Source organism: Myotis davidii, unplaced genomic scaffold (genome assembly GCF_000327345.1).
Source record: "Myotis davidii unplaced genomic scaffold, ASM32734v1 scaffold268, whole genome shotgun sequence".
Lineage (NCBI taxonomy): Eukaryota > Metazoa > Chordata > Mammalia > Chiroptera > Vespertilionidae > Myotis > Myotis davidii.
In genome coordinates, this window is record NW_006383015.1 from 803815 (window position 1) to 824305 (window position 20491).

Genomic DNA, 20491 nt, shown 5'->3' on the forward strand with positions numbered 1-20491 from the left:
GCCTGATGCTTCTGGCAGAGGCGTCAGGCCTGGGCAAGGGGCCTATCCTGCGATTGGAGATTGATGGGGTTCAATGCCTGAGGGCTCCCAGTATGTGAGAGGGGGCAGGCTGGGCTGAGGGACACTCCCCCTCACCCCCACCCAGTGCACGAATTTCATGCACCGGGCCCCTAGTAATATATAGAATTCATAAAGTTTTATATAGTCTTCTTAGATATGGAATGGAAAATAATCATTGGTGATCCTTAGATGAGCCCCCTTTGATGAACTCTTCTTCACTCATTCTGCTGGGAAGAGCTTTTTACACTTAGGATCTATCTTCTGGTGACCAACATTGCATCCTTTTCCTATCACCTGATTAAACGTTCTTGAATAAATGGCCAAGATGAAAGCTTCTTTGCAACGATATCTTTCCCTTTAGAGGGGACAGGCTTGCCATTCAGAATCCATCTATACCAGGGCAACTTCTACTTGATTAATCACTGCACTATCTACTCCCTCTGATGATTGCTGTGCTGTCTTATGCAAAAAAAATGTAGTAGTTGCTGGTCCTTGTGGGGTTTAAGTAGAAAAGCTATAAATTCAGATGGATTTTCTTATGTGAACCTGGTTTATCTGTATCTCTGAATGCCAGGGGATTCTTGGAGAAATAGGCACCCAGCTTCTTGCAGCTTGGGTCGTTAGTCATTGTTAACCCTAAGTCCTGGGACCTACACTCTTAATTTATGCCAAGGACAGTCATAAATCAATAACTTCCAAGGAGGAGAAATCAGGGGGGAAATAGCTAAATATTTATAAGGTGAGAACAGAAAAGGGCGGTGGGGCGGGGCGTAGTAAAATTTACCTGCATGAAGGCTGTTTTCTGAATGGGATGAAGCATGCAGACTTTCAGAGGAGTTCCTTTGTAGTCAGTGGGAATCATATCAAAACCCACAGCTTCAGGGATAGCCAGAACTACAGAGACCACCCAAATCAAAACAATTTCCACTGCTGTCCATTTTGGAACTCCAATTCCTTTAATTCGACTCCAAGATGCAACGGCTCGATACCTAAAGAGCGAAATGGAAGTGTTTGTCCATCTGGCAGAGCCTGGTTTTAGTGAATTTTATAGCTATTTTCTAAGTAACATAGCAGTTACTACAAAGTGTTCAGGATATACCTGACTTAAATATCTGTTCTTACCTGTCAATGCTCAGAGCACACAGACTCAGCACAGTGATCCCCACAGAGGCCTTCTGTATGAAAGGCACCAGCTTGCACATCTCAACTCCGAAGGGCCAGCCGCCTGCGAGTAGCTGCATCGAGGAGACATGAAGCTCTATTAGGGAGATTTTCATGAACTGCATTATGTAGCAGAGAGTACTTAACATGCAGAGTAAGATAACAAATTTCAGTTCTTATTTTTTTCCTCATGGACTACTCCTTTGAAAAGCACCAATGTTTGATATATGAAACAGGAGAGTGTGCTGGGAATAATGAATATGCAGCTAGCCCAGACGGTGTGGCTCAGTTGGTTGGGCATTGTCCCATGCACCAGGAGATCACCAGTTGGTTTCCTGGTCAGGACACATGCCCAGGTGGCATCCCCAACAAGGGTCATGCAGGAAGCAGCCAATCAATGTTTCTTTCTCATTGATGTTTCTATCTCTCTTTCTTTCTCCCTTCCTCTCTCTCTAAAATCAATAAAGACATATTGAAAAAAAGAAAAGAAAATGCAACCAGTTCATAAGAGTTTGCTATGCATCTATAGTAGCTTAGGGTCAAGATTTCCACTGAAGGGCCAAGTGGGGCCAGCTCCCCTTACAAATGTGAAGCTAAAGTTCCATGAATGTCTCTTACACTGTTATGGAGTCCCCAATGCTTAGGTCATGGTCAAATTAAAATAATTTAATTAAAAATAGGTGATAAATGTTCCTTAGCTAGGAAGAACATGGTTCTCCTGTTGGTCAATTTACCTAGTAATTGACTAAGGTAAAGAACAAAGAACGTATTCTTTACCTTAGTCAATTACTTGACTGCATAGTAACTCAGCCTGAGTAAGCATGCTGCTGCCTTTGGACTTCACTCTAGATCTTTCCTTATCCTGAAAGTCTCTTTCCCCACAGATACACTGGGCAAACTCCCTTGCCTTCTTTGGTCTTGTTCAAATATCTTTTTAACACGACCTACTCTGACCACACTATTAAGAGCAGTAATTAGTCAGGCGTCCCCTTCTACTTACCCTACTCCACTTTCTTTTTTATCTATAGTACTTATCAACTCCTACTGCTTATGTTATAACATTTACTTGTTTGTTTTGTTTAGTTTTTGCTGTCTGGCACTTCTAGAAATTTTACAGAATATGGGTTCTGCAACTGCTTAATACAGTTTCAGAGAAATAACAGATGCTTACTATATGTTCAAGTCCCTAATATAAACATAGGAACTGGTTATATAATGAGGAAAAAAACATTATTGCTCTTATATACATACATGTATTTTCTCAATCTGACTTCAGACTATGTAACCATCTATTGTTAAACTCAGTTATTTTCTTTTTTAGGACAACTGGGTGTGCCCCACACTGGTAAATGAATCACTTTAGGTAAACATCTGGATCGAATGTTCATGAGGTTTTGAAAATAAAGAAAAGTATTTGAAATCTATGTTTTCTTTTTCAATGTTTTTAAAAATAACCTTCTAAAAGTAAAAACTATTTTGAAACACAATTGAGTCTTTCCTTTCTTTTATCAGTGAAAGTTCTTTGTAAAGTTTGTTAAGCTGGGTGATTGTTCTATAACTAGGATGGCACCAAATGTGTGTCTGAATATGAGTTGGAAATCCAACATGGGACCAATTTCATTTATAAGTCTTACATGAAAAATGCACTGATATGTAGGACAAATATTGGAAAATTTATCATAAATATGCTTATTCTAAGGTCCTAAAAGCCTGCAGGGCCAGGCAGGTAATACAAAGGAGTGAAAGGAACCAGAGGTAAGAAGGTCATCGGTGTCAGGAATACAATAGGGAGTGGTGGGGTTTGGGGTAAATCCTGTCCAAAGGGAGCAACTGCTAGTAAACATGACATGATTTTTGCCAAAGGACTCTAAAAACAACAACAACAAAAACCTCTTAATTTTTAGCCCCAACTGTGAATCCTATATACTAAAAGCCTAAAATGCTAAGTGTCTGGTCATCTGTTCAACCAATCAAAGTGTAATATGCTAATGATATGCTAAGGCCGCTCAATCACTCACTATGATGTGCACTGACCACCAGGGGGCAGACACTCTGACCTGTAGGTTAGCTTGCTGCTGGGGTCCAGCTTATCAGGACTGAGTAGGACAGACTGGACATGCCCTAGAATCCTCCCATGGTTCCTCCCTGGCTGGCCAACCTCCCACATCCCTCCCTTGCCCCAATCATGCACCAGTGGGGTCCCTCGGCCTGGTCTGCACCCTCTTGCAATCCAGGACCCTTCAGGGGATGTCGGAGAGATGGTTTCAGCCCAATCCCACAGGCTAGGCTGAGGGATCCCACTGGTGCACAGATTTGTGCACCGGGACTCTAGGTTTATATGAAATCCCATAGTTTATAAAAGCTGTCAACTAAACAATATTTTTAAAAAACACTGTCAGGTAACATTGTATTAACAAAATATATCTGTAGGTCCGACTAGTGATTTCTGGATTAATTAATTGACTCATAACTGTGTGCCAGGCAGCATTCTGAGGTCAGGGTGCATATCATATCAGTGAACAAGGAAAACTCCCTATTTTTATGGAGCTTACAGTCTAGTAAGGGAGGCAGACAAAAAACACATAAATATTGAAGATGATAACACAGGGGGTGTCATCATATTAAGGAAGTATGGTAGGATTTGGGATGCTTTCTTGCCGGGGCTGACCAGCAGACCCTGAGTCAGTAATGGCGAACCTTTTGAGTTTGGTGTGTCAGCATTTTGAAAAACCCTAACTTAACTCTGGTGCCATGTCACATATAGAAATTTTTTGATATTTGCAACCATAGTAAAACAAAGACTTAATATTTTTTATATTTATTTTATATATTTAAATGCCATTTAACAAAGAAAAATCAACCAAAAAAACGAGTTCCCGTGTCACCTCTGACACGTGTGTCATAGGTTCGCCATCACTGCCCTGAGTGATGGATGAATGATTACTCTGACACATGTTTCTGTGAAAGAGAGGGGTAAAGGGCTGCTTGGCTATAGGAACCAAACAGCCCTGTTTACCTGCCTCCTTAGGCTTTTATTACAGCTTGAAATAAAATTCACCTCTAGATACTATCAGCAGGGTAAGTATCCTTGAAAAAAGTATTCTTTAGGTAAGGATGTTTTGAAGTCTAACCATAGAGATTCCAGTAAAACACCCAGGGGCTCATACTTGTTTGGAAAAGTCAAGGCAGAGGCCACTGACCTTTCAGAGATTCCTCCTTACAGACTTTCCAACCAAGACCCATGTTTCCCCACACTTTCTGGTAGGCCTCTCAGCAAGGTCTATCCAAAGAGGCAACATTTAAATCAGATCTGACTAAAATAAAAGAGTAAGCCATGCAAAGAGCATTTGAGGCAGAGGAAAGAGCTAGTGCAAAGATCCTGAGGTCAAAATAACTTGGGTGAGCTGGAAGGGGCAGAAACTGTTGAGGAGTGATCCAGAAGATGAAGTTGTAGAGTAAATTGTTTGATGTTTTCTGTTTTGTTTTGTTTTGTTTTTTTGATTTGTTTGTTTTGAGGAAATTCATTGCAAGGTTTTAAAAAAGGAAAATAGAATGGTTTTATTTATGTTTTTAAAAAGATCACTGTGGGTGCTCAATGTAGTATTGAAAGGGGTCAAGAAAGGAAGCGCTGAATGAGAGGTTGTGGTGAGCTGGACTGTGTGGTGCTCTGGGGCTGAGGAGAATGAGTTAGAGACTGCATATATTTTGAAGGTAGAGCCACCAGGACTTGCTCATGGGTTGGATGTCAGATGTGAGGAGTCAGCAAACTCAAAGAGGTTTACCATGTGAAAAGTGGAGCCCTTTCTTAAAATGGGGCGGACTCAAAGTATCACAGGTCTGGACCAGCAATGAACTCAAGATGCTTTGAAAGAACTGCCAATTGTCCTTGGAAACATAAGAAAAAATAGGTTCCAGCTGGTTACAAGGGGTCTGCCAGACCCAGCTTGGTATAAATTATCCAGACACTATTCTGTCTAATCATAGTGATTGTCCTTAGATGTATCAGGAAAAAATAATAAGAAGAAAACAAAACTCCTCCCTTCAAAATATGAAGTACCATTTCCCTCCCTTTGAATGTGGGTTGAATTTAATGATTTGCTTTTAACCAACAGAATGTGGTGAAAGTGATGATGTGTGACATCTGAGTTCATAAAAGGCATTAGGCTTCCTTCTTGCTCTTTCTGGGGGGTGGCCAGCTGCCATGCCAGGGAACACTCACTTCTATGGAGAGGCCAACATGATAAGGAACTGAGCCCTCCTGAAAACAACTAGTGCTAGTTTGCCTGGTGTGCGAATGAAAAAGATCCTTCAGCCCCACCAGGGTTGCTCAGTGGTTAGCATCGACCTATGAACCAGGGGGTCAAGGTTCGTGTTAGGGCACATGCCCGGTTGTGGCCTCTGTCCCCAATGGGAGACATGCAGGAGGCAGCTGAACAATGATTCGTTCTTGTCATTGATGTTTCTATCTCTCCCTTTTCCTTTCTCTCTGAAGTCAATAAAAAAAATTTTTTTTTAAAGAAAAGATCCTCCAGCCCTAGGCAATCCTTCAGATGACTTCAACCCCTGCCAATATGTTGACTGCACCCCATGAGAAACCTGAGTCAGTGGCTCCTGAATTCCTGAACCACAGACTTGGTGTGAGTTATAAATGCTTATTGTTCAACCCATTAAGTTTTTGGGTAATTTGCTATTCATCATTTGGCAGCTAATACAGTTATCCTTGGTCACTCACTTAAGTAATAAATCCACATTTGAACCGATATGGTCTTATTCTAGAGTCTTAGTGTTTTGAAGAAACTGATCTTAGAAAAAAAAGAATGTTTAGAATTAACATCACTATTAGTATTTTTAAACCCAGGGCTATGTGTCAAACAATGGTAAAATATCTAGATACAGAGTAAAACTTTCTTCTAAGAACCTATTTTATTCACATAATGTCCAATATTTTTGATAGTTTCAAGTATTTTATTGTCTCAAACTATTTCCAAATATGCAAATATTAGTATCACAGAAGTACAGCCATCAGATGTTTTAAGATGAATGAGCTCCCAGGCCACTGAAGGGAAAGAAGTCTGGCCAATGAAAATGAGCTTTGCACTGAGTCCAGGCCCTGCTTTGCGGTTACTATTGTTTTTGGCTCAGCCTCGAAACTGGACTATTGCCCTTCATACCACTGGGAGGCCTGCGGCTCAACCTCTGACCCAAGTTATCACAGAGGATAGGGAAACACAAACTGAAAATTATAACTATTCTCTTCAAGTTCAACACAGACATAGTCAGAAAGCTAATCATAACGGAGAGATTGCAATTTTCTAATCTGCGCTTACTAAAGAAAAGGAACTACAAATAGGGAACAGTAGCCTTTATCAGCTTCAGGATTTCTGCCTCTCAGGCCTGAATGCTGCTGGTCCTTAGGGGCCACAAAAGATGAGCTCCCACTGTCGCTTCTATTATTTTATAGTGAGAAGGAGGATGACTTTGACAGCCTCAGCCTCTCTCTGATCCAAAAGCTTTGTGGATCCACTGAGAAGAGTCAGATAGTTTATAGCAGAAACCGCTCCTATTACTGATTGTCATATCTTTCTTAGTGGCCTCCATCAAGAAAGTCTTTGAGCCATTTAGTGCTTGGAGCTTATTTAAAATGCAAAGACAACAACTTCTTGTTTAATGATAAGCAAAGCACTGGGTGAAAGAAAAGTTGTGAAGTTTAAAAAATATCACTCCCAATCAAGATGCCCTCTTTAAAATTTGGTTTAAAAATGTTCTTATAGATTTTTATAATTCCTGGAAATTAATTATTTCACTATTTAGTGACAAAAATAATGACATCCAACACTTAACAAGCTGAAGTCCAATAATATACTAGTAGCTTTCCTCTTAGTGGAAGAGATTGATTGTCTTTATTGCAAGAGGGATCAACTATAACTATAAATCCAACAACGGCATTTTTATTATTTATATTTCTTTTTTTCTTTGGACTTTACCCCATTAAATTAGCTATCTTAGGGCAAGGTTTGAATTCTGAAAACAAATCAAGCATGTAATCAAACAAGTTTTTCTAGGTCCCTGCTACATGAATTAAATTTTAGGTCTTGTTTAAAATTAAGTTTGAATATCTATTACCTATTATTTAGCACACGTGAACCGGTTAGAACATACTCCCATAACTGACGCTGGTTTTCACATTCTGATGGCTCACCCAAGGGAGAGCTTTGGTTACTTTGGGTCCTAAGAGCAGTAAGAGGTCCATTTGACAGATGATAGCCTATGCTTGTGCTAACTCCTTTCCCTAGGCCGGTGGTCTGCAAACTGTGGCTCGCGAGCCGCATGCAGCTCTTTGGCCCCTTGAGTGTGGCTCTTCCTAAGCCTTAGGAGTACCCTAATTAATTTAATAACAATGTACCTACCTATATCGTTTAAGTTTAAAAAATGTGGCTCTCAAAAGAAATTTCAATCGTTGTACTGTTGATATTTGGCTGTTGACCAATGAGTTTGCTGACCACAGCCCTAGGCTAATACTGCTTCTCTAGCACATTTCTTTTGTATGAATAAACACAAATACATAATCACTAGATTGAAAAAAGACATGACCATAATGATTATAAGGTTTCTATTCAAGGATGGCTATAATTTCATAACTTTAGGTTGGAATAGCTGCTTAAGAAAGGAAAAAACAAACAAAAAACCAGAATCCAAATAAATTATTTTTATATTACATTATAAAATTATGTTTAGTTAATAAAATTGTTTACTTTTATTTATAAAAGAATAAATAACATGACCAGGAAATAAATATCCTTTCTTTAAGGGTATTAAGTGAGTCCTACAAATCTTTCCAAGTGGGGATTTACATTTTTTAATTCTCTTTTTAATTAAAAATTACATTCTTGAGAAATTAAATGGAGAAAATCCTGTAATACACACCACTCTTAATGCCCAAAGGAATCAAGCCCCATGAAGTTTGGAAATTCCAAAGTTAACCATCTTACACTAACAAATGTTCATTTGCCTCATTAACCATATATACCATTTTTTCTTTTCTTTTCTTTTCTTTTCTTTTCTTTTCTTTTCTTTTCTCTTCTTTTCTTTTAATTAAGAGCTAACACTGAGTTTTAACTGCTTGTTTCAAAATATTCTACTACATTTTTAATGCCTAGCACAGTGTCTGGCATACAGTGGTTACTCATTTAAATACTTGTTGAATAGTAGGTGAATGAGTGAGTGAATGGATGAATGAATAAATTTCATTTGAAAGCAAATCTTATGAAACTCGTGTCATGAGTTTTTCAGTTCTCATATTTGAAACAAGTTCTTTAGAGAATTGAGATAACTTTTGCATTTTTTTGTCTTGTCTAATCCATGTCTTCCCCCCTTTGAGATGATCAGGTTTTCTTGACACAGACAGCCAGGGCCGGGAGGTGTGAAGGTTGGCTGTTGAATTGTTGGAGTTCTGCCTTCCAAGCAGGCTGGAAAAGGTCAAAAGTAAAAATTCCTCTTCTACCCTCTCTCTCCTACTCAAACCTGTCAAGGAAATGAGTGATGCAAAACAGAACCCAGTGTTTCTCACTATCTAATGGGATTCTATAAGAAGCTTTAGTTGCACATTTGGTGGCGATGGATGCAGAAAGCATAGGGACCCTACAAGAGATGATCATTTAAGAGGGCGGGTGAGCGGTGTATTAACGAAGACAAACCAGGATTACTTGACCAGATTGCTATTCGTTCCATCTCATGATGAACTGTGAACAACTGTTTCAAATGACTGTATTATGTTTTTACAGTAAGAGTCAAAAGAGAGAAATAATGGAGTATTTGTATTCCACAACTTTGGAATAGGGTGTATTCTTCTGTGTTTAAATCTCTGCTTCCTGAAGCAGATAAGAGTTTTTCTGCATGTGAACTAGCATTTTAATAATGTAGGGCACGCTCATTCAAGGATTTCCTTGTCAGAGCTCCTTTTCTTTTTGTATTCATACCTACAGAGAGAATTAAGGGAAGCTGCCGGTCAAGTGTATAGAAAATAGTTTCTTGACATACATTTTACCAGTACCCTAGAGGACAAATATCAATTACAAGTTCCATCCCGCATCCATTAAAAGGCATCTAATCTCTTACAGATTGGGCCATGTGGGTTAGAAATATGTGGGTCAGAGATAATGTCAGCTTGTCCCCCAGGAGTGCCATTTAATAGACCAGAATATGAGCAGTGCCTCCTGGAGTTGTGCAAAACAGAGGCTCTCTCCCTAGGAATCTCTTGCATGTACACCCACAAAACAGGACTTTCCACAACTCTGAAAAGAATCTACGGCTTGCTGAAATAAAGTGATGGCTCCATGTATATGGCTCCTTAATGCCAGAAGCTAATTCCAGCATGTCATAAATACAAGAAGTTTCATCAAAAGGTGGATGGAGCTTGGGGATTCAGCAGGGCTGAGTACATATTACCTGCTGCTGGAATAGCTAAGGGCATTTCCCCACACCCAAAGATTTGCAAATATTATTGCCTGTTGCCAGACAGCTGAGGGCATTTTAATTTACATGTTATTGCCTCCTGCTGGCCAAACACCCGAACAGCTGAAGGCAGTTCCCCCAAAACTAACAATGCCTACCTTATACCAAACCTTAACCTTTGATATGTATATTTGTCTTGCCTTAGGACAATTTGTGTTAATAAAGAGCGAGGGGTCTGAAGATTCAGGAGAACTTGGTTCCTATAGCTAAGCTTCCTCTGGTTCCCCCATGGATTACAAATTTATATTATATTTCTAGTCTCTTTATTAATTTATGCTTCAGCGCCTTCTCCAAATTCCTGAACCCTTCTAGATGCTGGGAAACACCCGGGGCACTTAAAACAAAATCTCTAAAAGTAGCAAACAGATAGAAAAAAGATAAAAATTAAATTTGTCGTAGGAGAAATTCAAACTCACTTTAAATACATTTCTCCACCAGTGTTACAATAAAATTTATTCTCATGTCTGTAACAGGTAACTAAATGGATGGATTTCTACTCTCCTATCATCTGAATTAAAATATAGATCTACAGTTTGTGCTTAAAAACTTTCATTGACACATTAAGTATATCAAAAGCCCATTAAGAAATGCTGTTTACAAACCTAGCTTATTATGAGAGTCACTTATTTGTGCTGGTTCTTCTGCGAAGATCACTGTGACAGTTGAAGAAACTGAAGAATTATAATCTGATGGCCTCATAGTTCAGAAAGAGACTCAAACTTAATGAATTCAACAAAACTTATTAAGGAATTGTACATCTTACTTAAACTTTATTCCATTCGGAGATTTCTTCATGGGACACTGGTAAGTTACTAAGATAAAACATTTGATTGCTAGAGCATCCAAAAATCCCTTTAAAATGATTTGAAAGCTCTGAGTGAGAAGAAAGAAGACACTGTGCAATCTAAACATCCAGAGTAGGTTTTCCTCCCTTCTGGAAACTACGATGGGGCTAAAGAAGAGAGAAGAAGAGAAGGGACACCGGACAGAACACAGGACTATGGCTGTGAGTGTCAGGGACAGAGAATTTGCTTGAGTAAAGTCAACTTTGCTAATAAATGTCTGTCTGACTCAAGAATGACCCTCTTTCTTTCTTCTACCACCACATTTTGGCCATTTTCTTATTTGTTTACATTTTCACCAGTGGATCTATAGTGAAAGAGAAAGAAAAAAAATCTCTAAAATAAAAGCACTGAAAAGAAAAGAAGTCTAAAATTAGAGGAGTTGTTGGCAACTATATACCCATACACCATACTCAGCTATCTTCCAAACATAACCAACCTGTTTTTAACTTTGTCAAGGACTGAAAGAGAATGTTTCACATCATAAATTACATCTTGAATCTTATTTCAGCTCAGGCTTTATCTGTCAACACCCTTTAAAGCACTTAATCACTTATTAGCATTTGGCATGTTTCTTTAAAAACAGTCAACTATAGCATATTAGCCACACGGAGATAACCTTATATGGTTCTTTGTGAAATGAAGAACACGGTGTCTTGGCCCTGAAACAACAGAGTCTTGGCTATGTCTTCCTCTTGTACAGCAATGGAAATATCTTCAATCTTGAATGACGTTTACAAAAAAATTGTAAAGCCTTTGATATGAAGCCTTACCACGTTGAAAGAAACATTTCCTTAACATTTTAAAAGGCTTGGATTTATGAAGTGACCAAGCTGTAGATCAAAGGCAAACACAAGAAACACCATGGAGTTAACCTAAAGAACCTCTCATTGCCCAAGGCCAAGTGTTTGCCAAACATTTTGTCACGGGAATCCATGTGTGAAGCAGTAAATTGGGAAGATGAAGTCTTGAGTTTCTGAATTATTTGAATGCTATTACTGACCTGTTAATCACTTATGACCAATATCCTCATACAGAAAGGGGAGCAAGCTTCCCCCTTCTTTTTCATCTGAACTGTTATAAAAATGTAAGTTAGAGAAATCCCACTGTCATTACGTCTAATGTATATCTTTTGTCAACCAGTCCTTGACTTCTATTGACGAGTGCAGGAACTATGCTAGGCGGGTAGGAATGTTAGTTTTTTTTGACAATTGAATTGAGGTCATTCAAAGTAATACTCTTCCTCTTTATTAATACTTTTTAAAAGCTAATGCATTAAATGTGCTTAATTGGTTCTCCTTAAAATTTCTTTTGCTTTAAATAAATGAATCTCAGAAGTATCTGTTACAGAAGAGCAAAGAAATACCAAGCACGCTTCCTAGAGAAAGGGAGGAACCCACTTATTAACACTAGTGGACTCCGGGAATAATTTCCAAATGAGAGGGAAGTAACATGCAGAGGCTTCTCTTTTTATAATCTTCTGAGGTCTTTGTCTTGCAGATATGGTTCTGGCCCCTTTCGTGGGCTTACAGGAAGGCCCCCAGGTATTTGATAATGACCCCCACTCCCTTCCCCTCACCGGGCAGTGATATGCCTTGCAAGACCAGTTTCCTCCTTATATCTAGGTTCTATTTTGGGTTCAAAATTCTACTAAAGCATTTCAGAATATTCAAATATTAGTTAAAGATCTCACTTATTTAACTGGAAATAGAAACTGTTATTATCCTGGAAGAAATTGGACTCCCCTAACCAATGACACCATTACTTCTGTGTACTGATCAGAAAATTAAAACTTCAAAAATTAAATTTTATGTAGTTCCATTAACTTTTACTTCTAAGATATGAAACTAGTCAATACACACAAACTTGTTAAGTACTACAAGTAGTCTAAGATCAAATAGTGAGAAAGGTGACTTTGCTCAGAAAGATAGTTTGGATTGTGTCCCAAGAGGAAAATATCTGATTACCTGACAAGGTCACTTGATTCAAAACTCATTTGTAGGTTCAGTGAAGCAATTCCACATTTTGACATGCCAGCATTTTAATGTTAGGCGTATCCCTTCCTAAACTAGTTAAACATTAAACATCAGCAGTTTTGCCTCTCAGAGCTATGAAGGCAGCCTCTTGCTTCTAATAGTAGCCTACAAAGTTAACAGCAAAGCCATCTAAATGCACTCCAACAGGTCACCAGTCTACTTTTAAAAAAACTCTCCACCTCCACTGAACAACTGATTAACTCAGATCCTTATCAAACTAATGTCCATATCAATATTTGCCTTATCAGTTTACAAGCAGATTTGTTTTCAAAAGCAATTTGCAGGCAAAGGAAGCTATATTTGAGAATTAACTACATTAACTCAGTTTTGCATGTAAACAGAGCACAGAGTGACATTGTTAAATAAAATCCATAAATAATTTAAAAAAACTCATCATTTGCTCAACAAATTTTAACTTCTTGAGAAGTTAAAAAAAAGTTAAAGAAATTTTAACTTTAAGCTGCTACCAAGGCTTGTTGAATACCACTGTTAAACCAAACTAAGACAAACCAACCAACCAACCAACCCATAAAAAACCTTCACAGCATCCACAAGTGCACTCAGCCTTTTTGTTTCCCACACAGCTTTGACTTTAGTGCTAACCTAGTAGTCAAGACAGAGCCGACCTATTTCCTAAGGTTTGCCACCCCCTCACAGCAGCACCTCCCTGTGATGTCCTGTCCCATCCATAACGGTCTCAAGGTGTAGGGCTTCAGCAAGATCTATGACATTTTGTGGTTTGTCTACTTTACTGAACTCCAGATTAATGAAATAGATTCATTCCATTGGGTGAGCCAACAAATGGGTTTAGGGATTCAATGAGCCCCCAGAAATTGTGTGTGCATATATATGTGTATTATATATTAATTATAATGTATATATAACATATTATTTATATGGAATATAAATAACTGGATTCTTGAAGACAATTGTAACATCCCACACACACAAAAAAAAAACAACCCAGAAAATTAGAAATCACTGGTTTAGAGACTCAAGCCTCCATTTAAGGATACATTTAAATGGCATGCATAATTCACTTAAATTACTTTCTGTGAAGTAGAATACCTGGCTACTCTGAAATTCTCAATGCATTTTAAAAAACGTACTTATATGTTGTCACAATCAGTTAGCATATTCAATGGCTTTTAACTAGTCCTGGATTCGGTGTTTTGGTAAATAAAGCCTTTGGTAAATAGATATTATCAGTATTATACACTTTACCATTAGAAGGGGATTTCAGTAGATGGAAATTCTCGCATGACTCAAATTAAAACAGAAAATGCTAGCTGAGTATCCTACTGTGTGGGAGTGTGTCACAACTCCACCAGTGCTCCCCAACGCAGCCATAACAACACACCAGGTTGGAGAAAAGTGTACGCGTCTGAGCTCACTCAATGCAGGGGAACGAGGAGGACCACTGGGTCCAGGGCTAGATGGCCGAGGTTCAAGCCTACCTTTATCATTTTCTAGTGGTGTGGCTGGGCAAGTGACTTCACCTCTCCAACAGGTGATTTCTCCATAAAATGGGGGGGGGGGTGACCACATGTTTTGTTGTAGTGATTTAATGAAGTACACCAAGTACCTAGTGCATAATAAGGTAATGGTAGCCTAGTGCATGGTAACCATTATTGTTATATGACACCTCAAATGACACCTATTTATGCATACTATAAAAATCAACCAAAGACTACCATGTAGAATTCAATGATGGCAAGCATAGTGATGGGACCGAATTCTTTAGGATGGATTTGTTTAGGACCAGATTTGTAATGACTCATTAGTTTATTTCAGAAGGACAGTGACAGCTTTAGCAGACTAAATGGTATTCCATAGGGAAATCATAAAGGAATGTGAAATGAAAGTAAAACCTGTGTGCTCCCCTGGGGGTTGAATATTCTCTGGCTTATTGAATGCAATCATTTGACCAGATGGAGAAAGTGGCTGGTCCTGGCAGAGCTGACTTACATCTTGTCTGAAAGCAGCACACGGAAGGAATCGCTCTCAGCCCAGGCTTCCACAAGTCCTTCAGCTGCTGGCTGATTGACGAAGGTGTCTAACATGTGAGGTTTACTGGGATCTCTCTACTCTGGCTTTTTACAAAATTCTGTGCAAGCCTAGCAAAACTAGATGTAATCTCCCTTTTGAGAGGCATTCTATTTCACATATTTTAAAAATTTCTCACAAAACCTTGTACTCTACAGTTTCTCAAGTCATTTTGATGAGTTGAATTCAAATTCCTCTGCCAAGCTGGAATGGTAAGATTTGGTCAGTGGGACTCCTTAAGAAACAAACGGGTCACTTCTGGCCCCAATGGATCTGTGACTGAATTTAAGGGGCCCATTTCAGCCTGTGCTTCTCCCAGAAAACTCTGAGTTCATATGCACTAGTTGCCATGCAGAATTTTAGAATTTCTTCTATTATCCTTACTTATTTCTGCAAGTATTTCCTTCTAGGGCCTGGAGTATAATCTGATTCTTATCTCTATACCTCAGAAGTCTCTAGAATGCCCTTATAATATGGTTATTTGAATTTTCAGAGACTCATGGAAGGCAATTTAAAGGCATGCCTTATGATAATTTCTCCTGCCACAAGATCAAAGCATCCCTTACAAATCTTTCCCAACATTACATCTTTTTTCTTTTCTTTCTTCCTGCACTGAATCCAGGACTAGCTTTAGGCAAATCTGCAAAACACATTCCCATTCTTTACACTTTGGTTCTGTTTTTATGTGCGACTTTCTATTGCTGATCATGATGGGAAAACAGTTTTACACGTTGACACTGTCCTTTGAAAATTTCCAGCTCTTTCACTGAGGCCATTTTTCTTAATGCCAAACTCCCCCAATAAGTGGGCACCAACAACCTTATTGTAGAATTGGGAAACTGAGTCCTAGAGATATTGGGATGTGAATGGAGTTCCAAAGCCACCTAAAGTTAGGTCATGTGGGAGTTAGGTCATGTGGGTCCTGACCTTACTCTCCATGCCTGATTCCTCTGATGCCCACAGTGATCATGTAACAATGTTAGCTACTGAAACCATCCTTTGCAGTGCCCTGGTCTGATCCATGAACTAATCTGTAGGGTACAGCTATCACTTTGGAACCTGATAGATTAGCCTGCCTCCTGCCTCCAACTCTAACTCATTATGAGCACATGAACATACTATTAATCATCTGTAAAATGGAGTAATATTCACTTGTGGGCTGTCAGAAGGAGTAAAGGACAGTGACACACTTATCCCAGTGCTTTGCCCACTGTACGCACTCAATAAAAAGTAGGAACAGTAACTGGGCTGGTGTAGCTCAGTGGTTGAGGGTTGACCCACGAACCAAGAGGTCACTGGTTTGATTCCTGGTCAGGGCACATGCCTGGGTTGCAGGCTCCATCCCCAGTAGGGGGTGTGCAAGAGGCAGCCAATTAATGATGCTATCACAGCAGGGGAACTGTATTCTCCTACTCACCAGTCTAGGTTTCTTTCTTCTAGGCCATTTGTTTCCTAAAACCAGGGTCCCCCAAGAAAATGCTTCCCGAGGTTAGTAGTGTTCATGAGTCACTTAAGAATCTTAAGACACAGGTTTGATTTAGTAAGTTTGGGGTGGACCTGAAGTTCTAACAGGCGCTTAGGTGATATCAATCCTGCTTTTGGACCACATTTTGAGCAGGGAGAATGTGTCCAGTGAGCTGGACTTAGGGACAAGATTCTTCAGGACCAGTGGTTCTCAGTCTTCACAGTTCATCAGAATTACATGGAGGGTTTTAAAAATAAAATAAAGCATATTGTGTCCCACCCAGAGCAGGTCTGAGGTGGGGTCATACCATGTCGTTTGTAACAGGTTCCCAAGTAATGTCGATGCTGCCTGTCTGGGATTACATGATTCTACGCTTAGCAGGGGGTACTGCAGACCAGAAGGAAGTTTGGTCCCAGTGATCACTGAGTTTCAGTAGGGGGATGAATCTTCCTGAGCAAGCTCCTGCCAAAGACTTGCCCATTCCCCGCTCTCTAACCAGTCACCCTCCCCTCACGACAGTAGCAGGCGCCTTTTTACCTTGTAGACATTGATGGGGATGTCAATGATGATGTGTAGCAGGTCTCCCAGCGCCAGGCTGGCTATCAAGATATTAGGGCCGTTTCGCATGCACTTGTTCTTGTAAATGATTCTCAGCAGCGTGGAGTTCCCGATGATGCCCAGCACGAACACCAGGCAGGACACCACCGTGTTGATGTACTTGAAAGTCTCTTTGATTTCAATGAACCCTTCGCACGGGGGCGGGGGGCGGGCGTGAGGCGGAGCTCCGGCCGGCTTCCCTGCTGCAGGCGTCTGCGGAGGTGCGGGCGACCACGGCCAGCTGGCGTTGGACCCTGTGGTCCTGGAGGTCTTCGTGGGGGGCGTCATTATCTCTCGGGCCCCCAGAAGTGGCGGAGTGGCCCCGGTCGGTGGGAATCCCTTCTCTTGTCCCTGGACTCCCGCCACGCCGCTGGCCAGGATCAGGGCCACCAGGGCGTGCCCGCACAGGCTGGGCAGCGGCTGCATGCTGCTGCCGGCTCCTGTAGGCATTGGGTGGCCGCTCCGCAGCGATCGGGGTCTGGAGATCAGTCAGGAAGACGGGACACGGGTCAGCTACCTCCACCACGCCCCTGACAACCGCTAGCTCGGATCGCTCCGGCGCCGTGCCGGTCCGCGCGCAAAAGTAACTCAAGTTTGCGCGGCGGTGGAAGGCTGGCCGGCGTGACCCGCCTGCATCCGTCCGCTGTCCTTCCAGAACCAGCTTTCCCCGGTGGTTTTTCTCCCCTGCGTCACCCACTCCCCACCCCTCAGGGTGAATGACTCGCAGTGGGGCGGGGCGTTCTGGAAGGGGTGTGCCGGGGAGGGGGGGTGTCCCAGGCAAATCGCTGAGTTCCATGGTGGGCCGGGAGGAAGCCCATACGCCTGGCTAAGGACGCGTGGCGACTGGGGAATCAAGGCCCCTAGAGACCAGGGGTTGTGCCAAGCGTGGCATCTTGCTCCGCAGGGAACCCCGGTACCCGGTCTATGAAAGCCAACACTCCTCCTGGTGGGTGAAAGCCGCTCTCCCCCTGGGCTGCCTGCGCTCAGGTTCCCCGGCGCCCGCAGGAGTGCGCGGGCTGGCGCGGAACCTCTCCGACACTCCTCAGCTCCGTCGGGCTTGGGAGGACTATCGGCAGCATTAACTCGCAAGCTTCTGTCCCCTCCGAGTGGTTTCAAACACGCTCCCTCCTTTACTTCAACCTCAATTCGTGTGTCTATACGGGTGTTTTTAAACCTGTATGTATTCTCAAACTAGCAATCCCAGCTGGAGCCCAGGACAAGGTTCAATCACTGATTTTAATTCAACACCGAGCCTGATTGTTTACCTTGCGATGGGACCCACCAGGCTCAGAGAGACCAGCCCGGACCTCCTCCCCGGGACGCGCTGGGTTCGCAGCTCGGTCCCCGGCCCCGGGAGCAGAGCGCGCCGCCCGGCAGCTGCAGGCGGAAACGCTGGCCTTGGGAATGCCAGACCGTGTTGCCTTCCCAGTTGACTCGGGGTCTTTGCTGTCCCTCGACAAGTACTTTGATTCATCCCCTCATCATCAATCACCGCCGGGCTTCCCTCCCCCGCCCCCTCCAGCGCCTTCCGACCGCGCCGCAACCTTTCCCCTTGGGCAAAGCCTGGACAGCATCAGCGAGGACTGCCCGCTGCAGAGGGAAGTCAAGTCCGCCCAGGCGCGTCCCGAGAGGCAGTTTGTTTGTCATCCTTCAGTTTTCCAAACCGGGAGCCTAAACCGAGGGCGCGTTTCTACGCACTCCGTGACGCGCTTGGGCTCCACACTAGAGCAGGGCTCTGGACTAACGTGTTAGACCGGACTTGTGATGCCTACTGTGACTTTTCTTTCCATCAAATACCCTGAGTGATAGCTAAGACCTGGTTGGCTTGGCGGCGCTACTCTGCTCTGATTTTGTTGTGTTCTTAGCGTCTCTGGCAGCGACTACTATCTCTTCCTGCTGTCTCCCAAAATGTTAATGTCTGTCCTTCTCAGGGACCTGATACTTACAGGGAGCATGAAAATCACCAAACTGCCATTCAAATTCAGGTTATCAGGCAGAGCCATAAAATAAACTCTTCCTATCCCTCCCTGAACTCGATTTTATATGGGATAGAAATTGTTGGGGAGCACACTAGACTTGGTTGGAAAGTTTGTATGGAGGGCATTCTGAGAAAAGGGAAGTGTGTGGAAGGCCACTTGCCCTGTTTATGGGAATTCTGACTTAGGCGAGACTTAGGGGAGTGTCGAAGGCAGTGCCCCTAATTATTCCTTGACCTTTCCAAATAAACCTGTGCATATGCAGACCCCCGGGTGTTTACTGGAATCCTTATGTTTAATCCCTGGATGCCCTTGCCTAGAGGACAATGTAAACACATGTGTCCTCCCAAGATTACTCACCCTACTGATTGCATCCAAAGCTAAAAATTCCAATAAAAGCCTAAGGAGGCAGGCAATCGAGGCTGCTTGGATCCTTGAGCCAGGCACTCTTCCCCACAGTAAAACTGCGTGGGAATAATCTGTTCATTCCTCATTCAGGGGCTGCTGGTCAGCCCCAGCAAGAAATAATAGAGAATGACAGTTTTGCCCAAAGATTGTATAAACAGGAGTCAGAAATTTAGGCTGTGTGACGCACATTGGACATTACCCTGCTGTGCTCCAGTCCACTGGCTCCATCTGTGAAACTTCAGACCCAGAAGGAAGCATTTCATGTAGCAACTCACCTACAGACTAGGTGGCTGGTTCTTGGCTTCACAGCTAATTCATGGCAAAGGTGGGGCAAGAATCTTGAATTTTTGACGTCTATACAATGCTTTCTGGGAAAGAAGTAGAAAATCGATCTCTATGTAAACTTTAAGTGTGAAATATGGTCTAAAGAACATGATTAAAAAGTAAGGCGTAAGCAATGAGAAATATGGTCTAGGATTGTGAGTGCTAATTCCAAATCTGGCTATTTTGAGCACAGTACTTACCCTCCCTGTCTGGGTATAAACACGGTCAACATTCAATTGCTTCAAAGCTGAGCCAAATAACAATATGCAGTGTTTATGTGAATGAAGAATTATATGGATGCTTCACACATTCATTTGGAATATTTTATTCAGTTTTAAATCTGTCCTTCTTACACAAGCCTTCTTCCAATCATAAATAGAGATCCTACAGATGAGCCACATTCTCTCCCTCTCCATTCACTTTCCTGTCTTCACCACCACCTGTATTCATCTTTCCTCTACCAGGTCTTGCATGTCTATTCTAACTGAGATCTAGCTCTTCCCTTTTCTCATAGCACTGTAAGACTATTAAACACAACTGAGCACTTGGTCAAAGAGAGCCTTTTATGGGTCACTAAAGATTTCATGTGAACTAATTTCTTTTTCAGGGCAGGGATAGAATTGTATGTTGTTTTGATATGATCACAATACCTGCCATTAGTTGAGCTCAAGAAAAAATTCTAAAGATTTAATAATTGCTCTTTATTTATTTATATTTTAGTAACTCTGTAAGGCACAAGAGCAAAACGAAGTAATTTTAAGGAAAATTACTTGTGTGTACATTCCTCATTTAAAATTTAAAATACAATATTGGCTACCTATTAGAAGGTCTACTACCTGTATTAGGCACCTCATTTACAGGATTTCATTTACTCCTTCACAGCAGTCTTTGAGTTAGGAATTGTTTTTCATGATTTTATAGGCAGTAAAATGAAGTCTCAGAAAGTCACTCAAGGTTGCATGGCTACTTAGTTGTGGTACTATGATTTGGAGCCAGGATTTAAATCCAAGATTATTTGTTTCCACAGATAGTGCTTTAATGAATTTAATTACATAGAATCTAAAC

General features: G+C 41.5%; 1 protein-coding gene across 1 annotated transcript in view; it reads right to left on the bottom strand.

Moving 5' to 3' along the window:
• The window catches only part of EDNRB (endothelin receptor type B), a 26187-nt gene extending 8773 nt beyond the window's left edge, over positions 1-17414 (bottom strand). Inside the window, exons 1-3 of the mRNA XM_006778916.2 lie at positions 16659-17414; positions 1183-1295; positions 845-1049 (exon numbers count right to left, since the gene is read on the bottom strand). Coding sequence (XP_006778979.1) covers positions 845-1049; positions 1183-1295; positions 16659-17168 — 828 coding nt within the window. The 5' untranslated portion in view covers positions 17169-17414. The remainder of the gene's footprint in view (positions 1-844; positions 1050-1182; positions 1296-16658) is intronic.
• Positions 17415-20491: the final 3077 nt, after the last annotated feature.